The sequence below is a fragment of the Globicephala melas genome, chromosome 6 (assembly GCF_963455315.2).
Source record: "Globicephala melas chromosome 6, mGloMel1.2, whole genome shotgun sequence".
Classification (NCBI taxonomy): domain Eukaryota; kingdom Metazoa; phylum Chordata; class Mammalia; order Artiodactyla; family Delphinidae; genus Globicephala; species Globicephala melas.
The window spans coordinates 72,453,986-72,471,260 of record NC_083319.1 but is presented as its reverse complement, the minus strand read 5'-3'; the positions used below and the strand labels follow the sequence as shown (position 1 = coordinate 72,471,260).

Below are 17,275 nucleotides of genomic sequence, written 5' to 3'. Positions count from 1 at the left end.
GGTACCTTGGCGTATTGACTATCTTAAGCTGAAGAAGTTTGAGAAAACTGCAGAAGCAGAAAGGTTATTCTGACCGTCTCTCTCTCTCTTCTTCCCTGAAACAGGTAATAAAATTCCCATGTGGAAGGTACCTTCCCTGTACCAGGAGGAAGGAAAACATTCCTATCACCCGTACAGGGATTTGGGACCTGGAAATCTGTATATGAGCAAACCTTATTAAACTAACCCATATCTTTTTAGTTTAATCCTTATCACTTACGACCCCCAGCCCAAACCCCTTTGTCTTGTCAATTCTTCACAACTTTATTGTTTATTTATCTAAAAGGTATATAAACTTTCTGCTCAGATCGCTTCTTTGGATCTTCATTCTCTTGTGAAGATTCCCATATATATGCACAAATTCGATAAAATTTGTATGCTTTTCTCCTGTTAGTTTGTCTTTGTCAGTTTAATTTGCAGACCCAGCCAGAACCCTAAGGGTGTTGAAGAAAACTTTTTCCTCCCCTGCACCTCCAAGATCCTATGTGGTCTGGCCTTATACCTCTTAGACTCATCTCCCTCTGGCCTCCTCCTAGCTTCACCCTAGCTGGTCTCTGCCTGGAGTGCTTCTCTTCTAGATATCCCTATGGGGATGTATTTATTTACTTTTAAATCTGTAACAAATAACCATGAACACTTGGTGCTTAAAAAAACACAGATTTATTATCTTACAGTTCTGAAGGGCAGAGTCCCCTGATGTGGGTCTCCTGGGCTGTCATCAAGGTATTGGCAGGGCTGCATTCCATCTGGAGATGCTAGGGGAGAATCTGTTTCCTTGCCTTTTTCAGCTTCTGGAGGCTGCCCACATTCTTTGGTTGATGGCTCCCTTCCATCTTCAAAGCTGGTGACTGTGGGTTGAGTCTTTTTCAGGTTGTACCACTCTGACACTGACTCTCCAGCCTCCCTCTTCCATTCATGTGGACTCTTCTGATTACACTGAGCCCACCTGGATAATCCAGGATAATCTTCCCATCTCAAGGTCATCTGATGAGCAACCTTAATTCCATCTGTATCTTAATTCCCTTGTCATGTAACGTAACATGTTCAAAGATTTCAGAGTTTAGGATGTGGGCATCTAAGGTGAGCCGTTATTCTGCCTACCACAAGGGCTGGCTTAACTGTCCTTTAAATCTTGGCCGAAAGCTCACCTTCTCAGTGAGATCTGCTGTTTAATACTGGAAAGTATCCATCCTCCATCTCCACATTTTCAGCACTCTTACTCTGCTCTACATTTTCTTTTATTCCAAAGCACACTTATTTCTAGCTAATGCACTGTTTTATACATGTGTACACCTATTGCAGATGTACACTCCAGGGTATTTCTTCATTGCTGTATCTCAAGTACCTAGGACAGTCCTTAGTTCATGGGAGTTGTGAACAGATGTTTGGTGGATGAATGGATGAGTGAACTGAGTGTGAAGATTAAGCCAGTCTTCTTCACTGGATCTTTGTTTTCCTGTTGCCCAGCATAGAAGCCAGATACGGACCTAGAATGAAGGAAGGGACTTGGGACCGACCCCCTAAACTCACTTGCTTTACTCTCTAACTGCAAAGCTTTTAATTCTGCCAGCTCTAGAACTACAAAACCTCAGAAAGACTGGCGTCAGAAAGACTGTGCAGTTTGCCTGTAGGAGCCATAAAGGGCTAAGAGACAGAGAAATGTTAACATTCACTGCCAGAGAACATTCTCCCTGTGACTTCTGCAGCTGTTTGGTGCAGTGTCTCTGGCAGCTCTTGGACCCTTGTTAGCCCCAAGGCCAAAAATCTGAGCTTGACAAGGCTGAGGAATCCTTGGAGCTGGTGAGGCAGCTAAAATGGTATGGGGGGGTAGGATGGGGAGTTGACAGGGATTCCAGGATTGAGGAGCTCTCTTGAAGTTTAAAGCCACAAATGTTTATTACTTTAGGAATGACAAAGCAAAGTGAAGAGGCTTAAAGAAAACAAACTAATGGCTTATTCTTAGAGCTGACATGTCTGCCCCATGAGTGCTTGGTTGACTCTTCTGTTGTTTTAATTCAGTAAAGCCAAATTTTATCCTGAAAATGCCACTTTAGTGATTTAAATGGGAAAGATAAAACATTCTGTAGGAATGGTGTCTGCTAGACAGATGACCCCCCTGCTGCTTACCCAGCTCTCATTTGTGAGCTCTCATTACTCACTTCACTGAGTATTTCGAGAGCTTTAGCTACTTGCCTTGAGTTCCTCAAAGGAAGATGCCTTTTGGCCAAGGCTGCTGTCTTTATCTTAGTGGGTTCTGCTCTTAAACTTTAAGACAAGTTGCTTCCTTTCATCTTGTGACTTGGCCTTTAGAGAGGTTTGATGTCATCTGAGGGAAGGCTTTGCACTATACTGATTCTGCCCCGGTTCTGTGTTGCTCAAGGCATTGAGAACCCTCTAGCTGTAAATAAGTATCCAGACCAAGGTCACTTTATCCAGGCCAGACCTTTTGAGTGTGAGAGATGCTTGCCCTTTCCCCTAGCTATGATTCTTTTTAGAGATGTTACCTTTTGTGTTTGCTTATTACATTTTCTAGTTTCTATCAAATTAAAACCATTTGAGATCCACAGCTTAATTACGATGTTTTTAAATACCTTTGAGTTAAAATTTAATTTTTTCACATTTACCTGTACTTCTGCTGTTTTCTTGAAGTTAGACCCAGATTCCAGATGCCACAGCTCCATAACCCTGCTGGACAGAGGGTTACCATGTTTTTGGATTTGTCTTGGCTTCCGACTTTTTTGTCGTGGGCATATGGTCATAATAGGCTCTTGAAATAACAATCCACAACTGATCACTCAAAAGGTAGTTTCCTTTTTTGTGCCATTGAACAAGAATTTGGATTTCAGTGGGTGAGGGTGGCTGATGGAGTGTGCCAAAAAATGAAAATATGCTTTCCTGATTATCGATGGTTTGAAGTACTTGAAGTGAGATAGAAGAACAAGCTACCAAGTTTGCATGTTATTTAGAAAGGTGATTGCCCTTTCAAGCTCCAGTTTTTTAAAAAAGGAACTACTCTTGTCCTTACATCTGTTTTTGAATGCTTAGTCTGTACAAACCCCTGAAATGGAAGTGGGATAGGTATGACTGAGGGCCTTCCAGGCAGCTGGAACTGCATGAGCAAAGCCAGAAGAATGTATGGTTTTCAGTGCCCTGTGATTGCATGAAGGACAAGGAGCAGTTCAGATTTTCAGATGCTTGAATAAGTGGGCTGGTAAAAGCAGTTGTAGAGGATCTCAGATGTTTATACTCTTAATAATATAAGTAGTTTGCACTTTATTTGATAGGCAGCAGAGAGCTGTTGAGAGTTGAGGAAAATCTACCTGGGAAGAGTGTAAAGTGGGGATTAGGATGATGGAGGGACCTTTTGGGAGGCTGTAATTTGGTGGTCCAGGTAAGAGATGAGGGCCCAGATCAGGATGGTATACGTCACAGTGGACAGACAGGCTGGTGCAGATAGGCAGGCCTCACCAGGGTATGTGCAGTGACCCTTTCAGCAGTCCTGCTGTGACTTTAAACCAGAGATCTGATCCCTGAATCAGGTGGATTCTAGGTCTTGGAAACCTTTTTTTCCCCTTGCAGACAGTGTACTTAATGAGAATTCTCAGACTATATTTAGTATGTTTTTGATTAGCCATCTGTCTTGTTTGGTGGCTGTCTGAAGGAGGTTTGAAAATAGGAAAGAAGCTGATTACTTTAGTTTTCAGAATTTTTTATTAGGAAGTTTGGAAAATAGAGACTTTTCTTTTTCTCTTCATGTGACCAGGAAACTGTTAGTCCCAGCTATAAGCAGTCAAGCAGTAGCATTGGTTTCCTAAAATCCATTATTGTAAGAAACTTAAGATATGAAAGTACATAGAGGGCCATTTAAGTAAAAAAGGAAAAAAATTCCATTTTAAAAGTCTTTATAGAAATTTGGAAGTAAGCTATGAGTGAAAACATAAAGGCCACTTCCTCGCCTGTCCTCCACTCCCTTCAAAATCCATGCTCCCACCAAACTAACAACTCATCATTATCTCTCGGAACCCAGGGAAAGTTTAGAATATTCTAGACTGATCTGTGCTCAAGTGTCTTTTCATAAATTATTTCATGGAGAATAACAAGAGTTAGTCTCAGTTGACACAATTGATGTCTAAATTAAGAGGCGAACATATATTGAGACATTTTTTTTTTAAGCTTTAAAATTAATGGTTCTTTGTTGCTGGAATATGGCCTTTTATTTTCCTTCCAAAGAGTTTCAGAGCCAGTAGAATCTATAAATAGTGCACAGCCTGGTTGTCTGTGGTAGATTGAGTAGAGCAGAATTGCCTGTCCTTAAGCGAAGGGGAAGTAGCTTTACATTTTTAGTAACTGAATTGTTGGCCAGCATAAAGGTAAGGGCCATGTGAGCAACTTATTTATAACTTCCCATAAAGGTATGTGTCTGCCTCAAGCAGAGAAACTGTCTGGGGTGCTTGAAATGTAAAAGTGCAGTAGAATCATTTTCCATACACAGCCTTCCTAGCTAGTTGGTGCAATAAAGTGATTGTTCGCATCCCTGGGGCTTTCAGAAAGAGGGGTGTCAATAGATTAGCTCATTAGCGTCCGCTTCCTGTGGAATGGAAGGGATGAGGCGATTAAATTCGAATCTGTGGTTTTATGTAGTGAAGAATGTTTAGGTATTAACTCCTGAGGGTATGGAGGACATAAATTTAAGCTTGGTTTAACCTGTTAGGTGTGGTCCTCCTAACTGTTCTACCCATGTAGTCTAACCACAATTAGGTTCTTGTCAAAATACTTGATGGCTATGAAAGCACTTTATTTTTTCACAGGTTCAGTTCAACTGTGTGTTCTTTTTTTTTTTTTTTTTAAATAAAGGACATAGAATCAGACTGAATTCCCTGGTAACAGTGGGAGAAGGGAAGAAGAGTAAAACATTTTCATGGCATCCCGTAAAGTGTATGTTAAACCCTTTAGATAGATGCCGGAAAATGGAATCTGTTGTCACATGTTACAAATTTCATCGCACTTGCCTCAAGAGTAAATAACGTACAGCCAGGTTTAACTCTAAGGATGAAATTTTTATAATCATAAATATGCACATAAAAGACATTTTCAGCCCTCCTTTGTTACTTATTTATTTTCATAGACCGAGTTTTTCTGAATATTATGTTGACCATTTAAAGCATCTGCGTATATGGCTAAAATGTAAACCTTGGCTTTTGTGCCAGTATTGTGGCTCTGTTTAGTATTTGGGCAAGTTGTAATAAGTGGTAAATGGCCCATTAACTATATTGGAGGCCTCATAGCAACACTCATTTCAAATTGTGCTGGGTTTACAATTTACATATTAAAAAATGTTCACTTGATTTCGTTCAGGGACAAAGCTGACATCCTATATAAACATTGCTTCAAACGATCCTATTTATTGGTCCAGTTATTTCAATTGAAGGATGCTGGTTTACTGCCTCTTAGTATATGTGAACAATTCTCAGCAAAACTGTTAGAGATCCTTTGACTATAGTGGCAGAAAAATCTCACAGGGTTTTGATTCACTTTTAATTTTAAGTCCCAGGATTAAGGATCATTTATTTATAGTATAATGTGACAGTGTGGGCAAATATAGCTTCTCTTAATGCCCTTTTGATATTTTGGGGAAAGAGTGCTTTTATGCAAAGCATTCACTAATGACTGCCTTTTCTCACTCTAAATATAATTTCATTCACATTTCCTCCCTTCTCTCACATCCTTAAGAGATAGGACAGCATGCAGCGTTTTGCTTCATTTTATTATTTAAAAAAAATTTTTTTAAGATGTGGTTTAAGGTAGTTCTTTAGGATAGATGCCAAGGTAACTAGTTAATACTGTTTTAAAATCAGGCTCTTAATTAAAAATGCTTAATTTGTGCAAGAAAACTACATGTTAAAATGAATTTGGAAAGATTAGATTGGAATTGCCTCAAATTCAATTAAGCCACACTGCATGGACGTGCTGGGAATATCAATACAATCACTGTAAATTTTGTACAAACTGATTTGTTGCATTATCTTGCTCATCTAACATACGGTACTTTTTGTGTCCATATTGCAGACGGCAACTCCAAACTAACATGGCAGTCAGACTGTGTGATGTGGCTTCTCTGCTTAGAAGTGGTTCGTGGGCAGCAGAGCCTTGGACCGGGGTCTGTGGGATTTTTCTTAAATTCTGTAGGCTACTTTTTTTTAGCATGTTGCAGGAGTGCTGAGGCCATACCAAACACTTGAACTTTTCATTTGGCGTACTAATTATTCTTACATTTAACCTATTGTGGTATGGCCATCATTAGGATGTAAAGCACATTGCAATTTTAGTGGTACATGTAGCATCAGAACCTGCTTTTGTATGTAACTTTTTATTATCTTATTTAGGATTTAGTACAGCCTCAAAAGAGTGACAAGCTTTTTTAAAAAAAAAAAAAGTTTTGGTATGGTCTGAATACTAAGTTACCGTAATTCTTTACATTCTGTTTACTATGTATTTTTTTGGTTACTAAATTTTGAAGTTATTTATAATTCCTGATGCTTAAAAAAAATGTCGAAATTGTAAATCTGGCTGAAAATTATTTGCCCAGTAACTGTTGAAAGAGTTTGCATTCTGTGAACAGTTGTGTTGAGCCTATCAATGGAATATGCATTATTTGTAAAATATAGCACATTAGTATCATTTTATTCTGAGCAGATGGTCCTATAGCTGAGAGATGCTGTAATTTTCAGCGCACACAGCCTACTGCAGCTGTTCACTTGAATGTTGGCTTAGGAGCTCATTCTTGCCACCTGAACATGGAAATAAATGTGCAATTAAGTGAGGAGTGTTTGTTGTCCTTGCTAAATCCTGCTAATTTCTGTCAATGAACGCTTATATATTTCAAATGCCATCCCAGTGAGCTTTAGTCCGAATCTCTTATTTGGGTCTCATATAGTCTCCACATATACCCTAAGGTTTGAATAGTGATTTGTTTTAATTGGCCTTGGCCACTCTCATCTTGTAGCTCATTGTTTTCCTAACTGCTGGGCAGAGGTTAATCCCACAAGCATTTTGCTGTGGAAAGAGTGACCCATGGCTAATATTCTATAAAGTGAAACAGTTATGGTTTATTAGGAAATCTGAAACCTCCTTTCTCAGTGTCAGATAAATTTGTTAATTATAATAAAATGCATATCTTGAATTGTTTCGGGTTTTTTAAAATATAGATTTCCAAAGGTTCCTTTATTTTCCTTCCCCCCCCCACCCCCAAAGTATTCTCTGAAAATACTTGCTCAAGAGAGGTAGCTTGCAGTTTGCAGAGTAAACAACCCATTTCTTTGAAAAGGAGATGAAGTTATGGAAGGGTTATAGGTGGTTTGGTATTTCATAGATAGCCTGGATTTTTGTCTCCTATTTTTTATCCTGATAACACTGATTCTTGTCCAGTCTGACCAGTCTCAATCTGTCCTATGCTGGCTTCTTTTATAAATATCTCTTGGCAGTAGAGATTTCTTCCTATTGCTTATCCACGGTTGTGCCCTTTTATTTTTCTTAGGCAATATGCTTTTAAAAGACTTTTTTTCTCTTTTCTTGTAACAGTCTTTGCCTCTACTTTGCTTTTTTTATTTTACCTCAGATTCTTTGCCTTTTATATGTTAAAACTTCCCTAAAACTAGCATCCTATCTATTCAAAATTGTCAATTTTGAGAAGTACTTCTTTGTGGAGCTGAGAGATGGATGAAGTATGAAGGATAATCCTTTCAGTGATGCTTTGATTTTTTTGGATTCCCCTACAAGCTTGGCTGTCCAAAGTAGATAGCTATTGGAGGATGGTTTTAGAGAATTTGGGGCTGTGGTTTGTAGCTCTGTTGCTCAAAGAGCATAGGATTGGTTTTTAGGAAACTAGATCCAAATTTGCTTACTAAGTGATTTTTAGAGTAGCCTGAAGAGTTTGAGGCCAATTCCCCCAACTCTGCTATTTATTCTGTATCTGGAGTTTATAGATACCTTATCACTTGCATTTTCAACAGGCTTACATGCTCAAATGAAAATTCCTTGGGCTCGTCTGTTTGCAAAAGTTGATATATTTACATTGTTGTTTGGTGGACTGGATAGGGATTTTTTTATTTTTATTTTTCCTTTAAAGTCAGAGTCAAGGCAAAATATCATTTTGAATTGTTTGGGGATTTTATTTTGACGCTGTAGGTCAGCTACCTTGTTGGTGATCTTTAGCTGCCAAGGTTGACAAGAATGGCTTGTTAGATTCTACAAGGTACACTAAGTACTCAGTTTATTATTCCCCAAGTTATCCTACAAACCCTTTTGACGCCCTAACATATAACATTTGCTATTTTCTTATTTCTTACCAACGATAGAGGTATAAGATATTGTCAATTAAAAACATTTTCAATATGTAACCAAAACAGTACATGTTGACAAATTTATATTTTTTTAAAGTACTCTTGCTTCTTGATTTTAAGTTAATGGATGTGTCAGTTTTAGAATATTTGAACTTTTAGGCTAACTGAATATCTCTGCAAAGTTAGGTAGACCATTTTTGGGGGCTTGTTTTTGGCAGCATGTTAAGCACTTTTATTTTCCGGTATTTTTAGTCAGGGTTTAATTCTATGCTCTTTGGTACTAAATTTCCTCAAGTCTGTGGACACATAGCAGGTGAGTAAGGGTATGTGAGTAGACCCAGAATGCGGTTCTAGAGAATGTTAAAGATTTAAATTGTGCTTATGTGCATGTATGGAATATGTATGTGAAAAGTACAATTGTGATCTTAAATCGAATAGCTTAATGTGAAGTAAGAATTGCATAGGTGTCGCACTTTTTGAAGCTTTGTTGTAATTTCAGCTGAACGACTTGTGTTTAGTGACAAGTGTTTAAATTCTTCGATGGAATCTCTAATAGTTTGTGAAATATGAATTCTGACATTTCTTATCTTCTGTTTTTAGCAGGTAATTGCTGCCATGGAAACACAACTGTCTAATGGGCCAACTTGCAATAACACAGCCAACGGTCCGACCACCATAAACAACAACTGCTCGTCACCAGTGGACTCCGGGAACACAGAGGACAGCAAGACCAACTTAATAGTCAACTATCTTCCTCAGAACATGACACAGGAGGAACTAAAGAGTCTTTTTGGGAGCATCGGTGAGATAGAGTCCTGTAAGCTTGTAAGGGACAAGATAACAGGTATGCAGTTTTATGTAAGGTTCCTCACGTGTAAAGGATTGTGTTTTAAGGTATGGGAAAATAAGTTTACTGCTTGTAAATGATTCAGTGCTCGAGTTTTACACATCTAGATTTTCTCTCTGTTTCTGGCTACATCAACAGTATGAAACTTAGTTTTAGAGAGTTTTAAGTTTTCCTTTTAAAGCATCAAATAATATAATAACTAGACTTTTTTATAATCTGAACTATACAATAACATCTTTGAAAAATGCTTTAAAGGTGTGTGTGTGTCTGGAGCAGCAAGTATCATGTTAACCTTTAGTTTTGAGATCTTTGAGCTTACATGATTTAGCATTTCAACAATGAAATACAAGGAGAATCGTTTTAGGAGAGGAAAAAACCTCTTAAAATGTCCTTTTTCTTAAGTCTCTATAGTCCTCCATTTGTATGGCCAAGTAAATGGTAATATTGACATTGTCAGTACGTAAATATTTGTACTGATACAATTTGAGTTTGGTAAGATCTTAGCTTCTGGAAAAAGTGGTATATGAGTGCTCCTCTTATAAAGGTAAGAATGAAAAGATGAGTATTTAGCCTTTAATGATGGTATATTTTGAATGTTGGGTAGTGGAAAATCTCCTTAGTGTTTTGTAAGATTTGACTAAATTTTTAGAGTAAGGCAAAACCTAATTAAGGAGAGTGTTCTTGGCAGAGAAGGGTTAATGCTTCCTGCATTATGCATAATGCTTCCTGAGTTGTTTTTAAACACTGAAAACGAATGAAGTGTAGGCAGACTCTAGCTTTTTCATGTTACTGTTAAATTTGAGTGATGGTGTGTATTAAATGGCTTATAACCAAAATATTAAGCTAAATATTTGAAATGAGGACAGGATACTTAAAGGCAGTTTGAGGAGTTGGACGAGGAGTCTGAACTTTGACTGGTCGTATGATGTTGGTCACGTCAACCCTTGGCTTGAGCTTCAGGTTTCCCTTGGTAAAATGAGGTAGAAGGCAGAGGAAGGGGCGCCTAGCTAATTTCTGAGGCCAATTCTGACTTTTTCTGAGACGGTACCTTTAGCTGTTCTTTTATCAAGACAGCAGGGCTTATTGTCTCCAGGGTGACTTAGAGCTGTCACCTGGGCTTGGCCTCATAGTCGTATTTACTTGAGATACAGATTGAGGTTCACAGAGAGAATTTATTCATTAAACTCAAGTAAACCAAGTAAAAACTAAGTAAAACCTGGTTGTCATCAATCCATACATAATTATATTGTAACTATGTTACTTAGACGTTCACCATGATTATCAGGAAGGTTTCTTTTTTGTTTTTGAATATTGATATTTGAATGGATGAGATTTTTCCATTTCTTTTTCCAAAATCAGTGTGAGCAGCATATGTAAAATTTATACGTGAAATTTATTAAAGAAACAGTTTTTGAAAAGTTGGGAAAAGTAGAGAACAAAGGCTTTTTATTACATGTGTCTGTCCTGGTACTGAATTTTATTTTATGTTTTTAGCAAAACAGCATCCTTTTATATGTGAATTTTGCAGTCTCTTCGACATAAATGTGATAAATGGTTTGAAGGTTTTGACATAAATGATGAGGTTTCTGGTTTGATTGCTTAGTAGTTATTCTTATTATTTAAAAAAATGTTGCTTGAACTAGGCATAAAGGTCACATTTTTTGTTATGGTAGATGAAAACAGTAAACGAATCATACATCCTTTGTACTAGGCATTTTCCACAGGAAACATTGCACAGATTTTCATCTCTTACCTCTGGTCAGTCTTGAATTATCTTACTCTTCTGTAAACCTTTTACTAGAACTATTATGTGGCAAAATTGGATAAATTTGACTTCTGTATCTTCAGACCCTTTGCTTCTCTGGCTTTACGTGGAGGATGGTAGTAATAGAACCACAGCGCATGGGTAATCTGAAAGAGTACCTGGTTAGATACTTAGATACTGGCAAAGTGTGTTATCATTTGTTGTCCATTTCTTTCACTCTCTCACCCCATTGCCTTTTCAGGGAGAGCTGGATAATGGAGGTTTCCACCATAGTGAAATTTCTGTTTAAAATCTCTCATAAGCTGAGTACCCAAGAAAATGAACAGTGAGCACCAAGGTCAAAAGATGTTTTTTCTAAGCGTAGTTCCATGATTTAGTCATAAATATTCCTCAAAATAACTGTTGCACTGGCAGACAAGTTTGAGAAAAATCTGTACTCTGTAGTTTTTAAGAACCATATTGCAGATCATTAACATAATAAAAACTATATTAAAATCCTGCAGTAAAGAAACCAGTTTGATTTACAGTTCCCCAGTCTTATTTAATCACAGAACTCATGGCGGGGGGTGTGTGGAAATACCTCCTTGACACTAGATTTCCATCGAACGTGTTGCTTTGGAAGTCATTTGTTAACTGGTTATCAGAAAATCTGTAATTCTTCCATAAAACTTGTTCACGTCAATAAAATATGAGCATGTTTCGTAAAATGAACATCCATGATAATGAACTATAAATTAAAAAGTTGAGTGGGCACATCGGAATACTAAGGACCTCTTCTAGTAACCCTGTTTTGATTTGGCCCACTAATGTCTTATTCTTGGTATGTGTTAAATCAGTATTTAGACGGGTCTGAATTGTTTAGCTTCAAACATAAAATTACCTTAGTTTTTTTTTTTTTTGTTATTCTGAGTTTCTTAGTAAGTACTTGTATTGAACAAAATAGTCTAGTACGTAGATTTCTAAAACTGAGTTTTGAATTGTTGCACCTGGCAAAGTGGGCATGTCTTCTGAAGAAGCTACCATTAACATATCTGTAAAAAGGTTTTGAAAGAATCTGTGGGGATTTGGACCCTGCCCTGTGGCATTTAGCGTTAGTCATCTTGAGCAGTTTTTCAGTATATGTTTTTAGGGTCAGGGCAGAGTTTCTCAGTCCCTCTCTAATTATCCAACTTATTCTACCTCCTGGGGAGCTACCAGGGCAGTTCCTGGTATCTGATTTTGTAGGAGCGGGAGCATTAATTGATTGGGTTGTAAGAAGACTGGGATCACTCTGTGGGAAGAAAATTTAAATCCCTCCTTTTCACTTTTCTTAAGTCTTTACTTACTTACATGGTGCTAAAACTAAGAAACTGTGTTTCAGGCACAAAATACCTAGTTAGGAAAGTATGTACCTCTTTCCTAAGTCCTAAAAGAGAGTATATCATTTTTAGATTGTGTCATTGTTAGCAAATTAATGTCACTATTTTGATAGAATGAGGATTAGGGCAATACATTAAGAAATGTGTTCAGTTTCAAATACAATTATCTTCTCTCTAGTCGAAATTCTATTTATTATGTTGTTCATCAGGCTTGCTTTGGGCTTATGCCAGCTTTATGCTTCACCCTGTTTCCTATCTATAGGCATTAATTATGAGAAGCTAATGCTGTTTGTACAACTTAGCTGATGTCGGTCTGTCCCTTTGAGTTCTCAAATGCACTTCAGAGTCCTTGACACCTGCTGATGCTGCAGGAGTGAAATGGATTTTATGAAGCAGGGAATGAATAATAGAGTGTTGAGAGTCAGAAAAACCCTTGAGGTGACCTTAGCCAACTCCCTCGCTGACGGGTGAGGAGAGGCCCAGCTTTGTTGACATGTTGAGTCCAAGACTACACATCTATTAAATGGCAGAGCAGGGACCCTAATTCTGGTTTTCTCATTCTTCCCTAGCATGTTTCCTCCTTGCCTTTGTTGGAGGGCCAGAACTCACTCTTTAAAAGCTAAGCACAGGACCAGCTGATGAATTTCTAGTGAGACGTATAACTTGTACAGGGGTCACGAAGGGGCGTCTTCTGGTGAGTGGTGAGTCTCCCACAGGAGGAGAGTGGAAGATTTTTGAGGGTCAAGGAGTGAGGGATACATAAAACTAATGAAAGCATCCATGCTTCTCTAGAAACTTTAAATCTATGGTTGTCAATTCAGATAGTCTAGCCCTGTGGTTCCCAAGTCTGGCTGCATATCTTTACCTGAGGGAGTTTTAAATAATAAAGATTTCAGGGCTTCCCTGGTGGTGCAGTGGTTGAGAATCTGCCTGCTAATGCAGGGGACACGGGTTCGAGCCCTGGTCTGGGAGGATCCCACATGCCGCAGAGCAACTGGGCCCGTGAGCCACAACTACTGAGCCTGCGCATCTGGAGCCTGTGCTCCGCAACAAGAAAGGCCACGATACTGAGAGGCCCACACACCGCAATGAAGAGTGGCCCCTACTTGCCACAACTAGAGAAAGCCCTCGCACAGAAACGAAGACCCAACACAGCAAAAATAAAAACATAAATAAATTAATAAACTCCTACCCCCAACATCTTCTTAAAAAAAAAAATAATAAAGATTTCAGAGGCCCTGGGAATCTGTTGTCAGGAAAGCTCCCTAGGTGATTTGATGGGCAAGTGAGCAGTTTGGGGAATCATAGTCTTTATGGTCAGTAGAGTACCTGCATTGGAATCGCTTGGGATGACTGTCAGAAATACAAGTTCCTGGGCCCTGCCCAGATCTACCTATGGAATCAGTCTCTGTAGGTAGGGCCTGGAATGTGCCAATTACCTGGGAGTTATTGACTTCTTTTCCTGAATATTTTGCAGGGAGATAGAACCAGGGATTTCCAGGTTTATCTGAATTCTGGCTGGAGGTGGGTGGGACAGGTGGGTGTAACTGCAGTGCCTAATTGTATGGCAAACTAAGTTTCAGATGCTGTTCCCTCCCCAGCTTTTGATCTCCTGGGGGTCAGGACTAGAAACGTTGAATGTAAAAGTCACTGGGCTGTGTCTTTACTGAATGCCTGACCTGTCCTTAAAAGAGTGTGTGCGTATGTAGGTATGTGCGTATGCACATATGTGTCTGTAAGTGTGTAATTAGTTTTCACGACTCCAGGATAGCTTGTTCTGTAGCTGTTAGTTTTCCTTCAAAAAGAGGAGATAAGAGAATTATAGTTGAAGACCTCAGGTAATGAGTGTTGCTTTTTTTAGTTTTGATGTGATAGCTTCATTCTTAGCCTAGGAATTGCTTGAGGTGCGCCCTATGCTGACCCTATAAGCTGCCAATTAGAAGCTTTCAGACAAAATGGAAAAACAAAGGCCAAAACAAACATATAAAAATACAAATTACAGGGGCCCAGAGGAGGGGAGGGGCTTTGCAGATGTAGATTATCTGTGGACAGGCAGTGCCTTGGCTGGGGTAAACTTCCTGAGGGCCCATGGGGTAAAAAATCTCATATAAAATGTGAGGGTTCTTAACTTATGTCCCTGTTGCTTCCTGAGAACTTCAAAGTTAGTTTTAATGCTGGTTTCTTTTATGAGGATAATGTGATTTTCAAACTTTATTTTGATGACACGATATTTTCCCCTCCTCTTTTTAACAAATATACTCTTAGCTCCTCAGGATTGAAACAGATAAGTGGTATTTTATAAGTCTAATGCATACCTTCAAATTTAATAGCATTTATTTACTGTGATGAAGTCAGTCAATCACAGTGAGCCCAAGGCTGTGATGAACACTAATTTGAAAATGTGGTTGTGTGCATCAATTACAGTCTTAAGGTCAGCTGTTAGTTGTAGGTATCCATAGTATCAAGAGATTAAGAATTCTGATTCTTGCAGACAGGTACTTGAAAAGATCTGGGCGGTTGGGTGGGTGGGTAGGTGAGTGGTGGTAGCTTAATAAATACCTCATTTTGCTGACTCTGGGTGCTATTTAATTAGAAATTTGGCAGAAAGGCTGGGTGTATGCCCAGGTATTCATAAAACAAGATAACTTGGCAGCACAGGGTAAATGCCGTGATGTCTAGTGTATTAACTGTGGAATATACATTTGAATATGGCTGTCTTTAGATATTAGTGGCTAAATTTGTATAAAATGAAATTTATATAATATGAGATGAAATTTACTTTTTTGTGGTATTGAAGAAACTATTTGTCTATTTATCAATATATCTTTAAACCACATTATTTTTCCATGTACTCTTGTTTTTTCCAAACATCATGACTAATCAGTCATTTCAAAAATTTGATGTTACTACTTGATGTTACTGGTTTTTATAAAGTTTCAGGGAAAAACTTTAAAATTTATTCTTTCAGGTTTATTTTTCTCCACTCAGACCTAACTTGGGTGTCTTATAGAACAATTTTCAAAGTGTCAGTCTTGATTAATTTAGATGAAGGATTTCAGGATGATGAAATTAGAAATTTATAAGATTTAAGAAACCAAGTACGTTTTTTTTTTTTCTTTTTTTAAAAAACTCATCGTCAGGGAGGAAAAACTTTCCTCCACCCTCTTAGTTTAATTTGCAAGCCCCCAATTATTGAACCTAACAAAAGATAGGTTATACAATGTTATATGTCCATTGTATCTCAGTGAAACTGGGGGAAAAAGGGATTAACAGGAGAAGAGGCAACACAGTTTTTAGTAATATTTCACATGCATTGGAGTTCACAGAAAAAAAGTGAAGCAAAGAAGTTGTTAGACTCTGAGGCTTATATACCATTTTAACAAAGCAAAGGGGGTTTGGGTTCTGAGGGTGGGTAAATTGTAGGGGAGTGACCAAGAAAATATATAGGGGGAACTAATGGAAGATGAGAGCTATTTTAGCAAGGTTTATCTATGCAGATTCATCTTGGTGCTGACTCTCCATCCCCAGTGGTAAGAGTTGCTCTCCTCTTCCTGGTATAGGAGAGGGGAACACCTTCATAAGGGAAATTTATAACCTGCTTTTAGGCAGAAAAGAGTAGGGCAGAGAAAAGTACTCTTCCTGCATCTGTTGATTCTTAATTGCCTTTAACTCAAAATATTCCTTATGCTTACAACTGGCATATTTGAGGGGTGGCAAGGCATATTCTGACTCTCTTCACCATGAAATAAGTTTAACTCTCAGCAGACTTAGAAGAGTTTCTTCTTCTGATAGCCTGTGGTAATGAAACCTTAAATGACTAGTTTCTGGGAAGAAAAACATCTATTGTGAGGATATGGAAAAGTTTGAAAGAGAACCGTTCCTGATTAATTTGTAAATCATCTGGATTTTTGTTTCTCTGATTTCTTGATGGTGATCTTTGTATTAATTTGTTTTATTCCACTAGAAGGAAATGAAGAAAAGTATTGTAACTCTCAAGAGCAGGTTGCACAGTTCTCCAGCAGCTTTTGAAGACTATTTACTGTGAAAATAAGGTTGAACCTGTTGGTTAAATGAAGTTTAGGAGTTTTGACTCTGTGCTTTCTTGGCCCTTGTTGTCACTGGGACGTTTTGCCAATAGATTAGGAACATAGTGTTTTAGTGCCCTTGACCTTACTGCGTTATTAGTTTGATACAAAACATAAACTTTGTTAATGTATGCAAATTCGCAGAAAACAGAATACAGTTGAAGTTCTTTTGTAAGGATTCACCCCTTGAAATTTAACAAGATATGAATGCGTGTGTGCTCTTTGCTATTCCAGACCTTTCCACAGTGTTTCTTCTAGTTTTTGTTTACTTTTACATCAGAAAAAGTGTACATACGTACATATATCTATACATCAGGTGGTATAGAATAGAAACCATTTTCAATTTATTACTTAGTGGCTGTCATCATAATGATGGAAAAATGTAGATGAGAAAAAGATGAACTAAATGGAAGAACATAAAGAACAAATTCTGATCCAGGAATCCTTCTTCTTTTTAAAATCTATAGAATGCTAAAATTCTGTTTCTCAGGTACACAATTGATTTATCAATCTGCTTTTCTTTTGGTGGATTTTACTCTATTTTACTGCCTTATCTGTTACACTACCTTAGCACCAGCCTTTGCTTTCTTAACTTTCTAAATTATGAGTAGAGCAAAGTGTTTTTCTTTTGCACCTATTGGAACATTTCCTTTTAAGTATTACTTGAACAGAATAGTTGATCGTTGAAACTAAAGCTGTGCTTCAGAATTTGCCACCTTCTTTTGAGCTTGTTCTAAGTTACTTGACTTTCAAGTCCACTGCTGCTACTGGATTTTGAGAGCTGGGGAAACCATCAGAGTGTCCTTTCCAGCTAAAAACACTAACTTTAAAAAATATTTTCT

At 38.0% G+C, this 17,275-nt stretch overlaps 1 protein-coding gene across 13 annotated transcripts in view; it reads left to right on the top strand.

Annotated features, from left to right (window-relative positions):
• Positions 1–17,275, top strand: part of ELAVL2 (ELAV like RNA binding protein 2) — a 135,413-nt gene that overhangs the window by 54,869 nt on the left and 63,269 nt on the right. For 5 of the 13 annotated variants that reach the window (XM_060301000.1, XM_060301004.1, XM_060301001.1 and 2 more), the window contains exons 2-3: positions 6,106–6,196; positions 8,979–9,222. In XM_060301000.1, the coding sequence (XP_060156983.1) occupies positions 6,125–6,196; positions 8,979–9,222 (316 nt within the window). In that variant the 5' untranslated portion in view covers positions 6,106–6,124. The remainder of the gene's footprint in view (positions 1–6,105; positions 6,197–8,978; positions 9,223–17,275) is intronic. The other 8 variants (XM_060301008.1, XM_060301009.1, XM_030830323.2 and 5 more) reach the window with 2 other exon arrangements.